This window comes from Drosophila subobscura, chromosome O (assembly GCF_008121235.1).
Source record: "Drosophila subobscura isolate 14011-0131.10 chromosome O, UCBerk_Dsub_1.0, whole genome shotgun sequence".
Lineage (NCBI taxonomy): Eukaryota > Metazoa > Arthropoda > Insecta > Diptera > Drosophilidae > Drosophila > Drosophila subobscura.
Genome location: NC_048533.1, coordinates 12,652,211 through 12,675,470, shown reverse-complemented (window position 1 = coordinate 12,675,470; position 23,260 = coordinate 12,652,211). Strand labels below are relative to the sequence as shown.

Here is a 23,260-nt window from a genome sequence, read left to right as displayed (position 1 = left end):
CGACACTTATGGAGTGGTCCTGGCTGGCAAGGGGGGTTAAATGTGGCATGAAATCGCCTAAATCGTAAATCGATGAAGCTCCTGTTCGATGAGGAACGGGGTGGCGGGTTTGGTCTCTCTTTAATTCCAATAGTTCCGATGACCAGTGGTCTTTGGATGAAAGTTGTACTTACATTGTGCAGCTTGTAGTACAATCCGCAGGCGTTGCAGACGGGCTCGCCGCTGGCGTTGCGCCGCCAAAGGGTTGTGGTTGTGGTCTTGCAATTGGCGCAGGATGTGCCCGCCCGTTTGGCCGCACTCTGCAGGGACTGCAGCGTCTGGAAAATAGAAATAGAAAATAAAGGGTTACTAAAGGATATCCGCTGGTTAAAGTACTTCCTCCAAAATTGATTATGCTAATGCAGTCGATCGGCTAATTGAACAGCGCCAAAACTAACGCACAGCGCCCGTACCCACACATAACCACTCTTCCTCTGAGCAGATCCCAAACAAAGTTGCTCAACACGCCAGGCAACAGCATTTTTCAGATGGCATACCAAAAGCAAACCCAAACCCTCACTCCATAGCTCCTCAGACTCCCCAGCTTCAACTTCAACTCGAGGCTGGACCCAAACCTGGGGCCTTCGACTTGGGTTAACAGCAGCATCAATTCATTAAAATGACAATTTTTACAAAACTGCCCAAAAACAACAGCAGCAACAACAACAGTAACAACAGCAACAAGGAGGGATCATGTCTGTGCCACGCTTAAATTTCCACGAATTGGCTACAAGAACTCAGAAGAACCAAAAGAGCCCACGAGAGAGGAGAACGAAGAACGAAGAACGAAGAGCCCAAAAACCCAACAGAGTTCCCTCTCGGATCGCCCCACTCCCTAGTGCCCCAGCAGCAGCAGCAGCAGCACACTCTGTGGCACAAACTTTGTCTGCGTTTTGGTCTTCGTTATAGCGTACCCCCTGCCCCGTCCCCGCCCTGCATCCCAGCGTGCCGTAGTACGAGTACATACGGGTGTATACCCTTCCAGACATCCAGTTGGTGGGGCTTGTACGGGCTGCTGGTACAACACATGGCTACGAGGCCTTAAACTGGCGTTGATCATGTTTGACTTTGATTTTTAATTGTTGCCTCTGCCTCAGCTCCAGCTCCAGCCAACCAAAGCCCCAGTTCCAGTTCCAGCAACACAGCTACAGCTTCAGCTCTGGTCTGATCTCGATCTCGATCTGTTTAGCTCTGTGTCTCACCTGTTCTCGATTTGGCGATTAACATAAATCAGAGGTCATATGGCAAGGGCCCCTCTCTATCTGCCCCTCTATATCTTTATCTTTGCTTTGGTTTGGTATTGCTTTTGCTTTGGGTGTCTGCATTTTTCCTTTTTTCTGTTTTTGTTTGCTTTTTTTTTTGGTGGCACTGTCTTGTGTTAACGAGCTTGTAACATTTTCAACCAAATGCGAAAAAGTGAGAAATTCAAAATTAATTTCAACGCCTACAAGGCGAGAAAGAGAAAGACACATTCAGACTGGTAATTATGTGGGGACTCTTGGAGCAGACTTTAGCGAGGACATGGCCAAAATGCTTAAGCGTATATAAATTAAGTTGTTAACATGACAATGCAACAAAACACCACAGAAACTGAAAGGGAGAGAGGTACAGAGATAGAGTGACAAACAGGATCGCCAGATCGCATTCCATTCCCATTCCCATTCCCATTGCAACTGGTTTCGATTCGGGATGGTGGGCGTGCAACTTCTGTTGGCCAACACAGTGTCAATTCAATCAGGCTTGTCCGCCCTTACCTACAGAGCAGACGACATAACCTCAATTTCAGCCAAACATAACCTCACAAAAGCAAACATAACCTCAACAGGAATTACAAAGCAAATCACATAAATCAATGTCAATGCAATCGAAGCAATGAGGGTGTGAGGGAGACAGAGAGAGAGCGAGGAGGAGATGATGGGGAAAAATTGACAAACTGTCAGACATTGACAGGCGTTTGGGGTTTAATTGAAAAGCAAAAAGCGCAAGCGCCAAAACAACAAAAGCAACAATCATACAAAACAAGATGGCGCTTGCGATTAATAACAAAAGCACGGCACAGAAATGTATTTGTGTGTGCACTCTCACACTTCCATGTTACATTGTGTGTACACTCTGCTACATGAGTGTGCTTGCGCTTGCTTTTGTTGCATGTTGGTTGGTGCCGTGTGCCCATAAATTGTGATTTATCAATGCATGACAAAATGCGTTTGCATTGTTAGGGCCTGTGACTTTTTGCTCTCACTGTTTATGCTTTACACAACCCTTGAAGAGGTTATTATGCACAACTTTTTACAGTGCGAAACGCATAAAAGAAAGTACCTACAACTGTTTGGAAGAATCAAACTTAAAGTTCTCGGAATGTAAATCGCTAAAATGTAATCCAAATCGAATCCAAATCCATCAGAGTTCTCTCCTTTGACTGCTATTGCTTTTGTTGGCACCTTCGTTGGGCTTTACTTGATTTATATATTTTTGTGAGCATTGCCACAAAATGGTCGTCGCTTCTGCTGGCTTATCTTTCTGCTGCTTCTCATGTTTTTTCATGCTATTTGCTTCTCATATTTCTCTTGAGCTTTTGTTGCTTTATGCAAATTTCGTTTTCATTTTCAGGAACACTCACACACAAACACATTTAAATATTTAATTGTAAGTAAAACATAGAGAAGCTCAGCGCAGGAGGGCAAGCAGTGGCAGCAGCAGCAGCAGCATTGATTGTTGGAGTGCCGAGTGGGTGGCAGAGTAAATATGTACAAAGTAAATATATTTCCACCTCCTCCCGCCCACTCCTTCGGCTGGCAGCTCTTCTTCTGCATTTCTATTTATTGCGCAGCTTTTGTGTGCGCTCTCTTTTGAGCTGGGCAATGGCAATGCCCTTTGCCATCTCAGATACGCAACGGGACGCAGTCAAGATGGCAAGCCGAGAGGGAGAAAGAGGGATGGACAGCGAGGGTTAGAGAGAGTGGGAGGGAGAGAGTGTGTAGATGTAACAGTCTTATCTCAGTGTAACATCTTTCACTTGCGGGCAGTGAGTGAGGCAATCTCTCTCTCTCTCCCTCACTCCCTCTCTCTTTCTATCTCTGTTGGGGACATTTTATCAACTCATTTTTTCCTTGTTCGCTTTTCTGCTTCTTTCGTTATCTAACAAAACATTCATTAAATTTTTCGCTGTCGCCTCTGCTGCCACTGCCACTGCTGCTGCTGCTTCTGCTGGTGGCAACCCTCAGCCAGGGCTTAGAGCGCATGGCCGCCCCCTTTCTGGGGGTTGTTTTGGAGCTCATCAGCCCACACTTCGCTTCCCTTCCCTTCCTTCCTTCCCCAGATATGTACAGTCAGGAAAGATGGCAAAAAGATAGCGTGCAGAAAATTTCTATATCTGATGCTGTACAAAGGGGACGAGAGGGCCAGGAGTAGCAAGAGGAAACAAGCCCCAACAAAATGGGGCTGATGCGGGCTGAAATTGGGCGGCTGGAGGCTTGTGTCTGGCACATAACAGTTACATTTATAACGGTAAATGTGTATAGCTGTGTGTTTGTGTGTGGGTGGCTCTCTTTGTGTGTGTTTGTCTGACTGTGAAATTTAATTTAAAAATTCAAATTTTATTGGCCCAGAGGAAAATGTTTCCTTGTGGGCCTCATTCTACCGTACTCCTCTCTGCCCTTGTCCTGTTCTACTTCGTCCTGCGTTTTTTGTGTGGTACTTTTTGTATCTGTCTGTCCGATTAGATCTTCGCACTTTTCGTTCTTCTCTTTCTTTAGTACTTTTGACATTTCGTTTGGTTTTTTCGTATCATTATTTTCTTTGAGGGCTCTCGTACTTTCTTTTTTCTCAATAATCTAATCACATTTTGGCTTTACTTTGGGTTCTCCACATCTCACTATAATCTTTCAACAGTTTCTGTGTTTCCTGACATTTCAATTCGAATTTTTATATAATTTTCCTATCCCTTTCTCTCTGCAGCTGTTCCCAAAACCTCCAAAAAGGAGGCGTGTGTCGGCATTGGACGCAAGCAAGGGTATTTGTGTGAAGTTGCTGCTATTCTGGCCTCTCCTTGCTCTCCGGCTAATTTGACTAATTAAAACATCAGCTTAGCTCATTTCCATGCTCGGAACGCAGCCACAGCCACAGCTACAGCCGCAGTCGCGGCACGAAACTGTTGCTAAAAATCACACCTGCCCCGCCGGAATGGAGGTAAAAAATCAATAAAATGGTTTATGGCCAGCAAACAGAAACAAGCCATTAATGTCGCTCATTAATGCTGCTCAATGAATTTTATGAGCTTGCCGGGGGGAATGACTACGGAAAGGCAAAGGTGAAGGCTCTTTGAGTCGAGCTTGTCGCCTGGACATGTCCACATTGGCTTTTGTTTAGCATTCGCAGGAGGCGCCACTGCAGGTCCAGCTACACAGTGAGAAAGTGACAGGGAAAACCAACGGAAACATCGAACAATAAGCTAGTAAATCTCATCAATTTGGTTGAGTGCATGACAAATGCAACTGACTAGACTTGCAACAGACTGTCGACTAGCCCCCTACACAAGTCCCACTAGTCCCATTTGAGGGCATGAGAATCGTCATTAATATTTGTCACCGGCCATTGAAAGTGGGGCCCAGGAACACAGGCCCATGGCACTGGGCACTGGCACAGTCCAAATAAATTATGGAACCAGCCACGAGGCAAGGTGGAGCCTGGTCACTGGCCACTGGCCACTGGCCACCAAAATGAATGTCGCCTAGACACGCACAGCCACAGCCCCTGACCCCGCGGACTGCGTGTTCGTTGTCTGTAAATGGGAAAAAGGGTTAGAAAGTGCACTGGCAACCCTGTAGCTCAGATGGTGAGCAGGGGAAACCTGTGCAAAATTATGCATTTGCATATTAAACAGTCACCATAAATTTCTTTAGGGGGTGGCATACCGAGAGAGAGGCGGTGGGGAGAGCGCTGCCCGAAAAGCGAAAGCACATTCTGAATTCCCACTTAACAAGGGAGCGAAAAAAATAAGGAGGAATAAAATGGGTCCCTAACTCTTTGGGCCTTAATCATCTGCCGAGTGCCTGGCAACCCTTTCGCTGGACCTGCCTTTGAGCCTGCGTTTGAGCCTCTTTCATTATTATTATGGGCACGCCCCGCTTTTGGCTGCGTTGCGCTTCATATCGTTAATTTTTAATTGATCTGCGAGGCTGCCACAGCAGCCACAACAGCAACAAACTGTTGCAGCATTCCCCGTCCCTCTGATCAGGTCCCTGGCCCAGGGCCTTCTGTGTTTTTTCAAGTGCATTTTGATAACATTAGCCCCCCGCTTAACAAGATCCTAGCGCCCCAATAAAAAAAAGCACAGCCAAAAAAAGAAAAAAAAAAAAACAACCTTAATGCTCTCGATTGCGTATACGCCCCGTTTTGGGGCAGTTGATGAAGAAGCAGCCACGTGCATTGAACTTTTACTTCGAGCCCTTCTCCTTTTTTGTTTTGCCTTGCTTTAGTTTTGATTTGGCTGTCGTTCGTTTATCGATGGTCCTCGTTTCTGGATCTTCTGCATTCAATTTGGGAGCGTCACTGCCTACAACAGAAACTGCGAATTTTCCCACGCCAACAAGCATGGGGATGGGATGCGATGGATATGGCTCCACAGCTGGCCCCAAAAATGTGTTAATTAGTTTTCTCCCTCTACTTATTTGTAGACTGGTAACTGCCTCGCTTTCTGGATCTAGTTTGATTTCTGTTTTGCTTAAAGACAGCTTTTACAACCCGCTGAGAGGTCGTTGATCAATATACTCTTGGAAATGTTTAAAGTTCATATATTTTTAATCAGACTTTGCATAAAATTGTTGGCTGTAGCTGGAATTTCATGCAAGGGTATCCCAAAGCCTCGGCTTGAATTTCTTTCGCTTGTTTTCATTTTATCTTTCCCCTGCTGCATTTAATCATTTATCTATATTTGTTTATGGATGTTGAGTTGTTAGCGTTGAAATACGCCTTCGGATTAATAATTAATTACGCTCTGAGCTTGTTTTTTTTCTTTCTTTCTAAATGCATTTATAAACGATTGTGTCAAGTGTTGATGGGTTTATTGTTTAACTATTTCTAAATGGAAAAGGCAGCTTTTGTGGTGTTTTTATTTGCTGTGACATAAGACAATGTAATAAGCATACAAATAAATATTTTGTACATTTTTCCTTTGCTTCTTTTGTTGTATTGCCTGACGTGGCCGTCGTTTTGTTCAATTTACTGTGTGAAAATTCGCATAAATTAAGTGCAACAGCAGCGGCGGCAACGTCAACGGCAGCAGCAACTGAGGCATAAATATTATGCAAAATGCAAGCGCCAAGCCCCTCGCCCCTTACACACTCACACACACATACATGTATGTGCTTGCTGCTTATATAAGTCACGATCTCTGAGATGAGCAGCTGCCTCGCCTCGACTCCGCAGCCGCCGGATTGACCCCAGCCCAGCCACGTTTGTGTTCTTTGTCGACTTGCGGATTTAACATGGATCGGCAATTAGCCATAGCTATAAAAAAGTTTATCTGGACAGTGCGTTACGAGATTGTAAGACAAATTTCAGACAAATCGACAAGATAATCATAAATAATTGAACAAGAAAAGGCTGAAAACTTCAAGTGTATGATATGGATTATTGTCTATATTTATATATATTCGCGATACAAATTGAAGTTCGTTTACTGCCGATCCGCACTGTCTATAAGGTCACCCGCATTCGCCCTGCCAAATGTGACAAATCCCCGTCAAGGCCGGAACCAAAGGCTAGGCTGCCACATTCATAGCGCGGCGCAGAGCCTGAGGGCGACAGGTAAAAAAAAGCGAAAACAAAGCGAAACTTTAACGCTTATAAAAGCTTTTTTTGGGCCTTATAATTAAATGCAATAATTGCGTTGCCAGCGGGCTGCTTAGCCAGTTCGGTTTGGCTCGGGCCGGGCCGGGCTGGGTCGCAGCACAAAAGCAGAACAACAGCGAAACAACTGGAAAACATATGTAAGCGAACGGGGCCCAGAAAGTCAGGGAGACTCACAGACTCAGGCTCAAACTCAAACTCCGACTGAAACTGAAACTGAGTTGCAGGCTAAAATACATAAATTAAAAATTTGCATTGTTCTGTTTCTGTTTCAGCAACAGCCAGAGCAGCAGCAACAAAAGCAGCAACCACCGCCGCAGCCACCGTCACCAATGGATCCCCGAAGAGGCAAACAGAAAGAATTTTGCAGGCAAAAGAGTAACGACTTGTTGACTGTTTTCATACAATTCGGAAAGTTAATTAAAGGCGGCCCCAAAGCAGACAATGAGATCCCCTACCCTGGGACTATCCTTGGACCCACCTCCTCCTCCCCGCCCCTAAATGCCCTTCTGGCTGAGAGGGGCAGGTGCAGCAGTGCAGCATCCACTCAACTTTGTATGCAAAACTCAAACAGATCTTGACCCTCTCTGATCGCCGGCGACTGGCGGACGAATACAGAATCAATACAATTGCCACCCAAAGAGTTTCGGCCAACAAAATCAATGGTCAGCCTCAGGGGGGAAGGAGGAGGAGTGGAGTGGAGCAGCGGCAGAGCGGCACAGCTAAACAATTGAATTGCATTTCAAGCAGCTAAAGGACATTTGATGTTGATGGGCCGCATCCTGTGCCACAAAAGTGCGCCAAGGAGAGAGAGCAAAGAGAAGTGCAAAAGAGCAGGCTGAAGCGGAAAGCGGTGAGGGGTTAGCTGTGTGGCAGCGGCAGAGGGACCCCCTTAGCCAGAGCCATAAGTCAGCTGAGTGCCACATAAATTTTAATTTGTTGCATATTTTGTCAACGAAAAAATCAACAAACAAACACTTTTCGATCAGTTCCACCTCCACAGGGAGAGACACCGAAAGAGAGGGCTCCACCAGAGGACTGAGCTCGCGTTGGAGCTGGAGCTGCTCTCCAGCTGTGAATTTCTTGGGAATTCCCTCTCGAGCCACGTCACAGAGGAGAGAGGCAGAGAGGCAGAGAGGCCATAGGCAGAGGCGGAGAGGGGAGCCATAATGGTTTATTTATGTTAATGTTATGCAATCAAAATGCATACGATTTAAATGCCAATAAAAAATCAACGCCAAGTCAGCGTTTAACAGTTTGGTTGTTCATGTGGTTGTTCAGGTTGTTGTTTGTGGTTGTTAAGGCTGTTGCCTGCCTTTTTACGCATCTTTAATAGACCAATTTTTTGTGTGGTTGGTTGGCTGAGCCGTGCTGGTTCCCCCCTCCGCCCGTCTCCGTTCTGCGTTCGTTGCCTAAGTCTTTCGTTGGCTGGCGCCTGCGACGGACTTGGGGTTACGCATAGGCTCGTATATTTCCAATAGTTTGTTGCTGCTGCTGCTGCTGCTGATGATGCGGCTGATGCTGCTCTTCAGACCCACACACACGCTCGACTCTTACTGCTGCTGTCCGCTGTCTGATTATGTTTTTAGTGCGCTAAGTGATAATGATGATGCACCTCGATCGTTATCAAGTCAGACTCCGAATCAAAACCATTTTTTCCCAAGCTAAATGCAATCAGTGTGCGACTGTGGAATTGTGAGGGTCTCTCCGGTTCCCGGAATCGTACGAGTATTATGACATTTGAGAACTTTCACGCTGCTTTTTATGACCCTTGGCGACAGAAACGTGCCCCAAGATGGATGCTCATGTGCAGCGATTTCCCAGGAATCTCCCTCGCTCTCTGGAATCTCTCCCTGTCTTTCGCTGCAGTTGCTGAATTTATTAGTTAATTTGATGACGGAGCCCCGCGGGTTGGCATACTTATAGACGGTCCACAAGTTATGGATAGGTTAGGACTTACCAGTCTTCGCTTTGGCTTGATCAGGGGTCGATTCTGGCCGTTCATCTTGTAGTATAGGCCACAGGCATTGCATAGATAGTGTCCCGTTCCGTCGCGTCGCCACAGTGGCGTCGATGTGGCGCCACAGTTCACGCACTCGCGACCCTCTGCAAAAAATAAATGCATAAAATATATGAAGATTATGAGAAATTCATCAAAATTAATGGAGCAGTAGATGGAAAAGTTTGCGATTCTTATTTGCTATTTTGTATACACTGAAAAAAGTTTATACGTGATTTTAGCGCATGAAACATATTAGTATTTAACATTTCTTAATATTATTTTGCATGGGAAACGAATGTTGCTTTGTAGTGTATATGGTAATGGTTTTTTTTTGACTGTGTATTTCTGCTGCATTCTGTGTGCAGACTTTCTTGTGGCACTGTGCTTGCCAATGTTGCAGCCACACCAACAACAAAGGGCCACATTTTTCAGCTGTTTCTCAGTCATTTTTATGTTTTTTTCTCTCTCGTGTTTTTTTTATACAATTTTTTTTTTTTGGTTGCTGGGCAAACGCATGGAAGCGGAAATGATGGATTCGCTGGGGTCGGGCTCTGTCTCCCTCTGTCGCTCTCGCTGTCTCCCCCGCTAAACTCCCTCGCTCTGTCTCTTTCTATCACTGGGCTTCGACTTTTGCCTTTTGCTGACTTTACACATTTTAATTAAGCAGCGACTGTAGCAGAGACAGTGGCCGGGGCAGCGCTGCCGCTTCGTTCTAGTGACTGCAGTTACGCGCTCTCTGGGCGGCTCTCCCTCTCTTTGGGCTAACTGTAAGTCAGCCTCATTTGAATAAGTTTAGTCATAATTTGTAAGCAAAGTTGATTTGCCTCTCCCACACACTCACACACTGACACACTTGTACACGCATAAAGAAAGGGTGGGTGAGAGAGAGAAAGAGATGAAGTTGCAAATGTAACGCGTTATTAACGTTCCATATTACAGTTGTCTTTGCTCTTCCTTCTGCTCTTCTCTTCCCCACTCACTGCTCTGGTCTTTTGCTCAACTCATTTAATGACGCTACTAAATGGGCTTCATTATTTCGGTTTTTGTGTTTAATGCTTTTGCTTGTTGTGCCTTTGTCTCGGTTCTGTTTGCTTTGAAATTGAAATTTAGTCATAAAAGTGGTGCCCCAACCCACTTTCCACACCCCCGACAGTTACCATTAGCTATGCTAAAGAGAAAACTGAAAGATTTAACGCTACTTTTTGGAGCTTAGCCCAGGGGGCGTAATTAATTAACGGTGGCCTTTTTACATGGCCACATGAGCATAACTTTTTATTGAATATTAGCCCACTGGCCGCACCCAAAAGGGGGTGGTGGTGGTGGGGTTGAGGGAGAGCGCGGTAGCGAGCGGGTGTCGGCTTCTCATTAAGTGCGTCGCCTGCCCAAATGCCATTAGGGGAATTCCAGTTGCGTTTTGATGACAGAACTTTAACGGTTATTCCTTTAGTTTGGTTTGGCCTCACGTGATTTAGCTGCTGCTGTTGTCACACGTGTCCTCGTCTGTCCTGTGCCGTCCTGTTCTGTCCTGTCCTCTGGCATGCCAAACATTTTGTTCTTGAGCTTTCAAAGAAATTAAATTAAACGCTCTGCGTGTCTCACTCCTACTCCTACTCCCACTTCCACCCCACCCCCACTTCCACTCTCTCTCTCTCTGTGTGTCACACAGCGTGTGGTCAAGTAATCTTTGTCCATCTGTCTCCCTCCTGTGCGCACAGCCAGAGGCGCGTTAAATAAACAGTTCATTTGTTTTCATTTAATCGCAAGTTTGCTCTGCTCTGCTTTGCTTTTTTTTGTGTGTTTGCTTTCCTCTCTTCGCTCTCTTTTATCGCTCCCTGAGTACTTGCGGCGACTTGACTTTTTTAATTGCCTCACATTTGGGTGCCGTCGGGAGTGCTCTTTATTTATACCCTCGGAGTGGGTATTCTGATTTTTCGCTTAGCTGAATGATCTCACACAATCAAGCGACTGTAGTTGGGGAGGGTATGCCAAGCTTCGGTCTTCTAAGCTAAGCTAGCATTCGTTTTCTGTTGTTGCTTTTGTCTTTGCGTTTGGCAAACTGCGTAACAAACCAAGGAAAGGAAGAGGGCCCCCGGCCGAAATTGCCGCCAATCAAACAGGCAACACCCCCTGAATTAAAACCGCATAAATTATGCGAGGGAAAAAAAGTTTCGTTTCGCGAAACTGTTGAAGTCTGAAAATAGATGTGTGTTTGTTTTGTGCTTTCTTGAGAAATTTTCAATTGAATTTATGTTTGCTATTTTTTATGTCCCACTCCACGGTGCACACAAAAGCTCTCGCTCTCTCTGGCAAAAGTAACTGCAATTTTCTGACTAGCTATAACTCTTTCTCTGCTTTGCACTGTTTGCAGTCTCATGCATATGCATATGTATGTATGTGTGTGTCTCTGCTGCCTCTCACACGCCTCTCACACTCTTGGCACCTCCAACAGAAGCCGTTGAAAATTGAAAACTTTATGCATTTATTAGTTTGTCATAAAGCAGAACCGTTCAGAAAGGAACAGAACAACGGAAGGCCATCGTCGAGTGTTTGTTGGTCTTTAACATTTAGCATAAAAGGGCTGGCCGCCTACAGATGTGCCGAGTGTACCGCCTCCCTCGACCACTCGTTTGCAGCTTATTAAGCCATAAAGTGTGGCTTGCTATTGTTGCTCTTCTGACTGTTTGTTCTTCTCTCTTCTCTCTCTCTCCTCTCTCCACTCGACTCTTCTGTTCTGCTTTCTTTGGTTATGGATTTGCTCTAGCGCAGTTCCCGGTAAGTTGTGTGTGTTTTTGGGCTCCAATCCTCCTTAGGAATAAATATCCACACTCGGCAGTTAATAAATCAAATGTGTTAATGATGTTTTTACCCAATGTGCCCACTGTGACAACACAAAAAGAGCAAAACACAGCCAACGACTGCAGTGTCCGAGAAGGGGAGGGAGCCCAAAAAGACAACGGAGTCTGCATAGAGAAATGTGGGAGTGGGAAATCAAGGTATAATTTGTACAAGGTATGGGACTCGTGTTGCCCATGAGGTACATATCCTTTCGGGCGCGCACTCTGGCACTGCCCTCACTTGGGGCCTCCCTCTGTTTTATGGCCATTAAGCCTTTGTTTTATACACTCTTCTCCTTTGTTTTATGCATTCTTCTCCTTTGTTTTTGGTATCAATTTGCCTGTCCTGTGGCCAGTCTCACCCCCTCTACTCACTCCTCTTCCCACTCTCCGACCACATGACAGTTTTTCCTTTCTGGATTTTTTATTTATTTATTTATTTGTGTGTTTTTTTCCAGACACACCACGTAGCAGGTTGGTCTATGATTTAGTAGCCTGCTTATAACTGTTATTTCTTGTCTCCCCCCTCCCAAACCCACTGTTGATCTGCTTCGTGGACTGTGGTCCAGGGACAATCATCATCATCATTGCCTTGTAATTTCTTGGAAATTTGTGCACACTTTGGTATTTCTTCCTCATCTGCTTCTCCGTTTTCGGGTCTCGTCTCGTCTCCTCTCTCTCTGCTGTGTTGTTGTGTTTTACGGTGTGACATTGTCTGGGGTCCCAAAACCCATAACCGAAAACCGAAAACCAAAAACCTAAAACTGAAACTGAAACCGAAACTGAACCTGTTTTTAAGGGCCCGATTTGGCATCGTCTTCGCTGTGCTGCTGCTGCGCTGCCGCTGCCGCTGCTGCTGCTGTGCTTCTTGTCGTAGTTGTAGGCTGTCCCGGGGTCTAGAGGTCTAACTAACTGTTGCTGCCTTGATTTGACATTTGGCGTCAGTGGGCCATAATTGTCTAGAATTTATGTGTTGTACCTTTTTTCTCGTTAATTTGTTGCATGTGGGTAGACGTAGACCGGAGAGTGGGAGAGAGAGCAAGAGATCCTGAGACACAAACCAACACCACATCACCTCACATCTCTCTGGTCTCTGGTCTCTGGTCTACACAGGTTTTAATTAGTTGTTTGGATTAATATACAGATTTATGGCTGGGTCTTGGGTCTTGGTTAGGTTTTAGATTGCTTTGCTTGAATAGAGAGACAATTACTGGTGAGCAAGACAAAAGACACATGGATGTGTGAGTAAATAGTTGTTGTTTCAAAGTTGTTGAAATTTCAGAAATGAAAATGCTTAAAATACTCGGAATAAAACAAGAACGAGAACGAGAACAAGAACGAGAGATAAACGTAAACGTAAACGGTAAACAGAAAGGCGAAAAGGCAAAATGAAAAGTATGCGCCTAGTATGAATAATTGACACGCTGCGAGAGAGACTAAAGGGGGGACTGGGATATGGGATCCTGCGCATGCCACACATAAGTGGCAAGCGCCTCATTTTGAGGCCAGAGCTGTCAGGCCGCGGACAAAGGAACAATGGACCCTATAGCCATACCCTGGCTCATCCCTGCTGTTTAAGCCCAAAGAGCCCTGATTGAGTGAAGTGAGAGGCAGGCAGGGAACGAAGTCAAAGGAATGCCCAGTGCCCATACCCATATCAATTACTTAAAGCTCATTCACAACATTTTTTATTTTCACCTGACAAAAGCCCAAATGGCATCCAATCAATTCAATGCACATTCGTGGCAGTCTCCCAGTTCAGTTCAGTCCCCGTTTCCAGTACGAGTCGCAGTCGCATCCCCAGTGGCTGTTGGCTGTTGGCTGATGCTGAGGCAGTGGCAGTGGCAACGAGCCACAAACTCGCAACACATGTTCTTGCGCCCGAAAAACTTATCGCAAGCGATGCGATAAAGGATAAATAAATACGGGAACAGGCAGCAGCAGCAGCAGCAGCAGCAGAGGCAGAGGCAACTCTGAGGATGACTCGAAGTTGGAGTCGAAGTTGCTGCTTGGAGTTGGAGTTGGAGGAGCAGGCCTAACGAAGGTAACCCAACAATGCGGCTGCAGACAATTTTTTTTCTCATCTCTCTACCTTTTTGTTTATTTTGTATTTATTTCATATTTTTTGTATTTTTTTGCTGGGTTAGTTGAAGCAAGCAAACTGTCGCCGGGCCAAGAAAATGAAATAAAATGATATCTGAAAACATTTTGTCAGCGGAGATGCAGCTTCTCCCTCGTATTGTGTTCGTACCGCTTCCTCATTTGTGGTCGCTGCTATACAGTCATGATTAAACATACACGAGCATGGGGCTCATACGTGTCTATTTGCATTTGTGGGTGCAGCTTTGAAGCAGGGTGCGCTCGGTGTTGTAACAGTAACTTGTAAACTTTGCAGGTGAATGAAAGCAGGGTGCGCGACAACAAAGTCTGCCCTCCACTGGGGTCACACACAGAGAGCCTGTCAGTGATGCTAATAAGGTCCTGGGATACACGGATCTAACTAACTGGAATTACCCCTAAAACTAACTGAAAGTTAACACAGCTCCTACTCTTAGCCAGCTGGCCGCTTTCGACTTGTTTTTGGGGGTTGGCCGACTCCGACTCCGACCCTCACGCATAGCATTGCCTGCCCGAGTGGCCCAAGCTATAAAGATGTCGTTGTTTCTGTTGTTTCTGTTGCTCTTGCTGCTGCTGCTCTTGCTGCTGCTGCTGATGTTGTTGAGTTGTTGTCGGGCCATGCAAAAACGCAACGGCAAAGCAGGTGCAGCAGCGGCGTTCAACTTCCGCAGCGAATGCGAATGAATGCGGCTGCTTCTGCATGTGTGTGTGTGTGGTGGGTCTTTTCAAACATCAGCCAGGGCAGTGGCACTGGCAGTAGCAGCAACATGAAGTAATTAACAACCACAACAGCAACAACAACAGCAACAACATCAGCTATGCAGCAACCACATTGATGAGGAGGCAGTGGAGCCAAGCAAAGCGTTGACAATAGCATTGAAGTTGCAGTTGCCGCAGTTGCCGCTTGCCGCTTCTCCTCTCCTATTGTTGGCTGCAGTTGTTGTCATTGTAATGTGCTGATTTCATGGCAAGCGACTACACCGCGTATACGCAACGAGGGAGCGGGACATGGTCTGGGGCTGGGATCTTTCTGCATATTTTTACGCGGCCCGCAAAAGCAGGAAACATGCTCAAGTGGCGGGAATGTGGCCAGCATGCTGCTCCAGAGCACATGTCAAGTGCAACTTGTGTATGTGCGTCTCTCTTCTGCTTCTTTTTTGGATGGGGCATGGACATGGACAGGGGCCGGGTTCCGTGTGGTGCAGGAGTTAAGTGAGGAAGACGTTCTAGAGTAGCTTCCCACGTGAGCGTGTGAAACGGCACTGGCAAAGGGTTTTGTCAATCAAAGCAATGGGAACGGGGGGCGGGTGACAAAATGAAAACTACAAACTAAAATAATGAAAATTAAACATTAAGTGTTTCAACTGGAGACGGTTTACATTGGCTATCGATCATTTATCGATGGGTAATCGATTCGAAAATGAAATCTTTGATTTTTCAATTAGTTTTGGAGGAAAATAAATTATTTCTCTCTCTTTGTAGGCAATGTAAACCATTTCCATTGGACACAACACAAAGGGTAAACATAATTGATTTGTTGTACAATCGATAACTATCGATAACAAGCAACAATGATTATTCACCCACACCAAGATCGCATAATGTCGGAATAAACTTTTGTCTTGCTTACCAGCACTCGTCCTCGGCTTCGTCCGCACCGGCTTCACATCCAGTCCTCCGCCAACGCCACCACCGCCACCACCACCCAAACCGGACCCACTGTGTCCGCCGAGGGATGCCGAGCTGCCGCCCGCTCCACTGCCACCTCCCATGCCGCCGCCCATGCTGCCGCCCATGCTGTGCATGGCCGCACTGGCCGCTGAGGAGGCAGAGTGATGATGGTGTCCACTGTGATGGTGGTGATGATGGTGCGCCGCTGCCGCCGCCGCTGCACCCATACTATGCCGCACGGCGGCCGCCGCCACGGAGGAACTTTGGAACATGTTGGCCGCTGCCACAGCCGCAGCCTGGTGGTGCGCCGCCTGTGCAGCGTGGTGGTACGACGCGTAGCTGCTGCTGTCGTAGCTGCCGCCGCTGCCCCCGCTTCCGCCATTCGCGCTGCCGCTGGCATTATTGGAGGCCGCGTAGTGGGCCTGCGCGGTGCCATCGAACAGGCCGTTCGAGGAGGTAGCCGCAGAGGCTGAGGCGGAGGCGGAGGCGGAGGAGGAGGCATTGCTGTTGTTGGGGTTGCTGCTGCCGCTTTGCTGCTGCTGCTGCTGTTGCTGCTGCTGCTGCTGCTGGCTGCTGCTGGAGTTGGAGCTATTATTATTGCTGTTAGTACCTTCGCGCTGCTTGGGCGCTGATGTGGGGGCGGGTCCGCTCGAGCTGGCGCTGCCATTCTGGATGGAGGGCTTGATGTCCAGCGCACAGCTGGCGTCCGTCAGTGAGGTAGAGCCCGTGGCCTGTTGATGCATAAAGGCGTTCATAACGGCCTGCAAAGGGGGCGGAAGAAGCGCAAAATTAATACATGGAAAGAGTCCCAGTCGAAGCAAAAAGTGCATCGATAAGTTATCGATATATTTGCTTGCGACTCTGCCATCCCTCCCTCTCCCTCTCTCTCTTTAGTTTCTTACCTGGTACTCGGATGGACCGGTTTGTACTGAGTCGGGCGTCGAATCCTTTGGCGGTGTCGGTGGGAATGGAAACGAATGCTGCCCGGCGGCCGTCGTCTGGTGGCTCTGGCCCATCTGGCCCAGCTTGTGCTCCACCTGCGGCTCCTGGGGGCACGCGAACTGTCCCATGCTCCAGGCGCTGGCGGGGGCGAACGACTTGTGTTCGCTGGTCAGCCAGGGACTCAGCGGGGTGTGGAAGTGCGGACGGCACACTTGGGGCGTGGCATGTGTGGAGGGCATGCGGGATGCTGCAACAGAGATAAAAACGCAAAGTTAATACAAAATCTGCGGCTGAAGAAATCAACTTAAATGCTGCATTAAATCAATTATGGCCCGAATTTATAACGAAGATAAACCGACTTAGCCGCCACCAGAAGCGATAAAAATTCATAATAAACGATGCGGTTGTTCCCTGCCCTGTCCTGCCTGTGTTTTCCTCTGCTCTGTGGCTGCCGCGCAAATTTCGCTAAGCAAAAGCCGATCCAAGGCGGAAAAGCTGCGTTATAATTTATGAAACACCAAAGAGACAGACAGACAGAGAGAGAGAGAGCCAAGAGGCCGAGCCGCCACAGAACCTCTGACCACACCACAAGCAAAGATCAAGCGATCGATCCACCATCGATCCAACGCTTGCGGCCTTCGGGCCGTTTTTGCATATGGCCAAGACCAAAGAGAGCCACAGAGAGACTGAGACTGGTGCTGGTGCTGGTGCTGGGACTTCTGCATTGTCATAAATTGTTTAATTTGTATCATAAACAATCGCGTTAAACTTTTGTCCCAGAGCTAAAAAGATCGATCAACGGCTCGGATCGGCCGGGATCGGATCGGGGGCCCCGTTTGCCGCCTCACCTATGCCAGGGCTCGGCTAAAAGTGTAGCCTAAATGTCTGGCAGTGTATAATTTAGCAGACACCAAGTGAGATTTATGTGCGCCAGTGCTGCCGCTTGGACACAGCGATCGGCATAGGCTGGCCGTCGCCCATACATACATATCCCCCCCCTATGTCTGTCTGTTTGAGTGTATATCCTCGAAGCGGGTGCTGGGGAGGCATGTTGCAATTGTTTGGGGCGCACTTATTCTTATTATTATCATTAATATTGCTGGCTGCAGCTCCCCAAAGAGTCGCAGGCCTTTGGGGCTTGTTTGTATGCGAAATTATTTTTGATTATGCAGCAGCCACAGCGAAAACAAAAAAGCAGCAGCACCAGCAGGAGCACCAACAGCAGCAGCACTCAAAGCTGGCTGGCCTGGCCAACAGTAGGTCAGTTCAATGCACGCCAAGATGGATTAGGCCAAATCAAGACCAGGCAAGAGCCACAGCAAGAACAAACTTGGAATTGTTTTTGGTAAATGGAGAAGCGGCAATGCTCTACAAGGAAGTTGAGTTTGCAAATTAAATCTCTCTCTCTGAATATTTTCTCATGGGAAACTTATGCAGAAACTCCCTCCGCTGATAGCTCTATCTGGCACCCAATCAAAGCCGCAAAACAAAGCTATAATTCCCCATTCCCTGATAAAGGGTATACACGTTACGTATATTCCTTCATTGCCAGCAATCAGCGAAAGAGAGAAGAACATGATCGCTCGATGGATGGTTTGAGTTCACTTGGATCCATCGATCGATCGATCGGTTGGTTGGTTGGTTGTTTGGATCGCTGCCTGCGATAATATCCATTTGATTATCCTAATAACAGTGCTTTAGTGGCGATATTATATGTACGTGTGTCTGATTATAGAAATTAGTCAGGGCAGAGGCAGTTGCAGTTGCAACCACAAGAGCCACAGTTGCACAGTTGGACTTGTGGTTGTTTCTTCGAGTTCCGTGGAAGATATTTGCCCTGGCCAATGCCTCAATCAAATGTTGTTACTGCTTGTCCCGAGACTTCACACTTTTGCGCCGACAACGACAAAACCCGATTACCAGCTACGTGCCACCTCATCTTTGAATGAAAATGTCTCTCCCCCTCAACCACAATTCCTGTGTATATGAAGTCGTCATCATCGTACTTGTACTTGTATAATTTGGACAGACGCAGACTCACTCTCAGGGAAATAATCACATTGGACATGCTAAATTATAGACTGCGCGGACCTGCTGCAAATCAATGTCGGTCTCTTCTTTAATTGGTAACTTTCAATTTGTTTTGGAGCCCCCTGCCGATGGTGTTGGCGATAACAGAGCGCTGTTAATGGTGGGTAGGCCCTGCACGCTGCTGCCTTGCTGTTAATCTGCAGCCGCGTGAGTCACTGTTAGCTGAAGCTTCGAGGCTGTGGCTGTGGCCGAGCCTTACCAGAAGGCTGTTGGCATCTTATTTTATGTGTGTCTGTGTGTTTGTGTGTGTGTGTATAAAACAATTCGCTAATAAATCAACCGCGGAGTACACAGCAATTAAAGTTGCAAAAAGTTGAAAGAAAAAAAAACAACAAGAAACAACGAAAATTCTTTTTTTGTTGCTTTTTTATTGTTGTTGCTGTCGGTATGCAAAGCTCGTGCTGGTGGAAAGCTCTGCCTGTTGTTGTTGCTGTATGACTCGTATGTGTTGTGGCAGGGGGCAGGGGTTGCCCTTGGTCGTCCCCGGCTGACACGTTCTACACAACAACAACAACAGCAACCTGTACAACAAAGTCAAGTTTTTTGTTGCTTTTGCTTTTGTTTTGCTTTTTTGAAGTTTTTGGCCTGCGCTTGATTTCTTCAAAGTGACAGATCAAAGCCACAAAAGCCGACCGACTCTCCCGCTCTCCCGCTTTCCCGCTCTCTTTCTCTCTCTTTTTTTGACATTTCTATGGCAGCTTAAAAGCGTTTGACAGCGCTCAACGCTCTCAGCGCCTGTCCATCTAGGCCCCAAAGCCTCGAGTTGAGTCGCGTCGAGTAGAGAGTCGAGAGCCAAAGCCAAAGCCAAAGCCGGGTATCCGTTTGGTTTTGTGCGCCGAAAGCGCCTTTTAATTGCAATCGACTTTGCTTGACGACGACGACGTGAATGACATAATTAATGTAGCTACGTCTGTCTATGTGTGATGTGCGCGATGCACTTAGCCGGACGTGTTGGACATTTGAAGATGACAGACCATGACAGACAGACAGACAGAGAGAGAGAGAGCGAGAGGCACCAGCAAGCCAGAAAACAGGTGAAGTCCCGAATGGCATGGCATGGGACTGTCGCAACAATTTCAATTAGTAAAATGCAGCCAGCAGCTGGATCCTATCATTTCGGCCATCTCATCAACGCAGCATCCTCGTACCTCATGCCCATTCCTCATGCCCTTTTCTATTATCATCATCAACACATTTGAATGGGACAACAAAAGGCAATGGGTAACGCAGCGCTCAAAGAGCATTGCCATCTTGATAGGACACGGGAGGACACACGAGAGAGAGAAAAAAAAGGATTGCCAGCTCTTTGGTAAATTAAATTCACACCAAAAGCTGCCCAGATATGGGATTAGGGGTTGAGAGAATTTCCACGTTATCAATCGAGACAAATCAAATCCGCAAATGCGTAAAACGAGACACCAGGAACACAACGACACTCACTCACACACTCTCTCTCTCCCCGATTGCTGGATGATGTTTGTGCTGAGGGGATTCCGGAGTCGATTAGTGGATTCAGCTGCTTCCTGTGCTGGCCAACAATCAATCATGCAAAGGACTCGCGCAGAAGCCAGGGAATCCTCTGCTCTGACCCCTCGTACATGTGTATTTATGTATCTACAATCGTGTGTGTGAGTGTGTTTGGCTGCAGGCGGTGGCTTAATTTATGGCCAGAGCTACCCTCAAGACATATAACAAGGACTTTTCACCTGCTCCGTTGTAGATGTTGCTGTTGCTGTTGTAGGCGCGTGGCGGCGGCTCCAAAATGCGGTCAAGTGTCTCTCTCTCTATCTCTCTCCCTCTCTCTCTGTCTCAGTCTTTGCCTCTCTCTTGAGACACTTACACCTGCTCCAAAATTGGAAATTGTTTAAACATGCAGCAGCAGCAGCAGCAGCGGCCGCAGCGGGCCATAAACTATAACGGATTCCAGTTTTAGCCACCACCAAGAGCCGCCGCAGTGGCACTCTCTGCTCAGCAGGTAGGTCAGTTTTGGCCGCCTCAAAGACACCTTGATAGTTTTTAGTTGGAGCTCGAAACCCCGCAGTCGAAGTGGAAGTCGAAGCTGAAAACTGAAACTGAAGCTGAAGCTGAAGCCTGAAACTGAAACAGTGGCTCTGAGAGCGGTCGCTGGGCTGCTTAGCATTTTGCGCGCTTGTTTGTTTTAATTATTTCTTTGCTTTTCCCTGCCTGGCATTATGGCATTTGCGTGACTCCGACTGACGGACTGACAGACCAACTGACTGACTGACTGACGGACTGACTGACGTACTGGGGGCCGAATGAGTGACTGACAGAAACAGAGGCAGTCAGAGGCAGGCTGCATTATTAAGCGCAAACTGCGCTGCCTCTGCCATCTATATTATTAACACTTTATTTGCGGCATGCCGCACAAGCCCCTGCCCCCGCGGCACACACAGCTACACACAGTCTACGTGCAGCAGCCTCGGCCCTGCCTCAAGTTGCATGCCAGCTTATCATTAGTCATAAGTTGTCAATTGTATTTATGATAATGCGTTTAATAACTCAAGTAGCAACGGCAACGGCAGCCTGTAAGTTATGCTGCCATTCTGGTGGCAGTGGCATGGGGCATGGGGCAATGTTGCACAACTGCCTGTGCCTGTGCCTGTGTGTGTGTGTATCTCTTTTGAGGAATTCTCTGGGTTATTAATTGCTTTATAATTGTCGTATTACAAGAGCATTTCTGTGAAGAATTTCACCCGAGATAGTTTTCGGATCGGCTTGGCTCTCAAATAATGGCCATAACCCGGTGGTGTGGGCCAACGTGTGAATTACGTGGCCACAGCAGCAGCAGCAGCAGCAGCTTTTGCATACTACGTGCAACAATGCTGCCTGCCACAAACTACACAAAAAAAACGTAGGAGAAACACAACAAAAAATAGAGGAAAACATGTTGACAACAAGCAGTGCCAGGCAGGGGGCGAAGGGGAGGCCGCGTTTGGGTTGGGTTTTGGCTCTGAAGTGCGCCATTTTTGTGGCCATTTGTTAGCGGTTGCAGCCGCACCATTTTCCAGCTTAGGGGAAACACAACAAAAAAATGTTAATAATGCGGCTGCAGTTGGCATTTGGTGGCACATTGAACTGCAGCTATGGCGGGGTGGAGTAGGGTAGAGCAGGGGAGTAGGGCACCTGGAATCCTTGCCACGCAATGGCCAAAGCCAAGGAAATTTATGCAAATATCAGCTCGGCTGTCAGTCAGTCAGTCACTCAGTCAGTCAGTCAAACGCTTTGACAGTTTTCAGTTCGTTTTCTGTCTCTCTCTCTCTCTGCGTCTCTGTCTCACCCGTTGGTGGTCTTTTGCTGGCTAATGAGCGAACACCCCAAAAAGGATGCCGGCCGAGTGTCCTGTGCTGCTAACAAATGCCTTCGCTCGCACTTATGACAGTTCGAAGCGTCAGCGAAATCATTAAAATTGACAAGTTTTTATATGCCACAAACCAAATTTGGTCAACGTTTGAAGTGATCGCTAAAAGTGTTCAGCAAAGTGTGTGTCGTCGGCTGTTCTGTGCCTTGGATTCATCTGTTTCTCCTACGGCTGCTGCTGCTGCTGCTGCTGACAAGTTGCTGTTCGGATTGCTGTTTCTTGTTGCTGTTGGGACCACCGGCGGGCGCTGCTTCACATGTCATAAATAAGAACGCGTTGACATTTATCACAACAAAGGGCCAAAGACAAAAGGCTGGCCCTGCCTCGCTTGCTCCCCCGAAAACAGAAAAAAAAACGCAACTGGCCAAAGAAAACGTTGCATAAATTCATAAGCGGCTGCGAGCTTGAGAAATTCAATTGATGCGACCTCGCCTTTGAGCTCTCTTCGAGTTCGGAGCCGCGGCGGCTGTGTCCACTCTTGTGGCATATTCGCATATTAATAAAATATTTTATTAAACACACGCGCCGCCGCCAACAGCCGAACGAACAGCCAAAAGATGAGATGCGATGAGGATCCGCTGCGAAAAATTATGCTAAACAGTTTTGCTCCGCGCCCGCCCAAAAAAGGCCACAAACGAAACGGAACGAAAAATCGTGAGTCTGTCTGCCGCCCTCTCTCTCTCTCTGTCCCTCTGCCTGCCAGCCTTGCTTCCTTTCCTGCTTGCTTGCAACAAATTTTTGGCGGCGTCTCTGGCGACACATATTTCCAGTGATCGAAACACAAGGCGGCCCCAACAAGAACCCAATGAATTGTCCACATATTTTCGTGTTATTGCTGCATTGTTGTGTTCTCTTTGGTAATCTTTGGCTCTTCCTCGCTTCTTTTGGCTAAAACTGGTTGCTCGAAGATCCAAACAAATTTGGCTGCTCATCGAAGAGGCGAGCATTGACAAATGTTAATTAGAGAGGCGTCATTTGTTAGGGGGAAACGCTCACACAGGTGAGCCCAGAGGCTGCTGCTCTCCAGCCAATTCCCGGTAAGATTGTTCTAGTTTGATAGCTAATGTTAGGGCGGTGGAGCGGGGCAGGGGGCAGCAATTTCTAGGAAGCAATTTGACTGCGGGTACAATGACTCTTTTGGCTGCCTCCACTTTTGGGTGCCTCCTCCTCTGATTAATAAGCCATTCGGGTGGCTTGATCAGTTAAGGCAAATGTCGCAAAAGTCATTTGTAAACTTGACACTGCAATGGGACCACGGACTCTGCCGCGGACTCAGTCGGAGTTACAGTCGGTGCGGTGCCAGCACAATGCCAAACACGGCTGCACAAATGTATT

General features: G+C 47.3%; 1 protein-coding gene across 2 annotated transcripts in view; it reads right to left on the bottom strand.

Annotated features, from left to right (window-relative positions):
- Positions 1-23,260, bottom strand: part of LOC117897544 (GATA-binding factor C) — a 35,796-nt gene that overhangs the window by 4,354 nt on the left and 8,182 nt on the right. Inside the window, exons 3-6 of one of the 2 annotated variants that reach the window (XM_034806469.1) lie at positions 16,416-16,702; positions 15,473-16,274; positions 8,849-8,994; positions 174-317 (exon numbers count right to left, since the gene is read on the bottom strand). In XM_034806469.1, coding sequence (XP_034662360.1) covers positions 174-317; positions 8,849-8,994; positions 15,473-16,274; positions 16,416-16,702 — 1,379 coding nt within the window. The remainder of the gene's footprint in view (positions 1-173; positions 318-8,848; positions 8,995-15,472; positions 16,275-16,415; positions 16,703-23,260) is intronic. The other variant, XM_034806470.1, reaches the window with a different exon arrangement.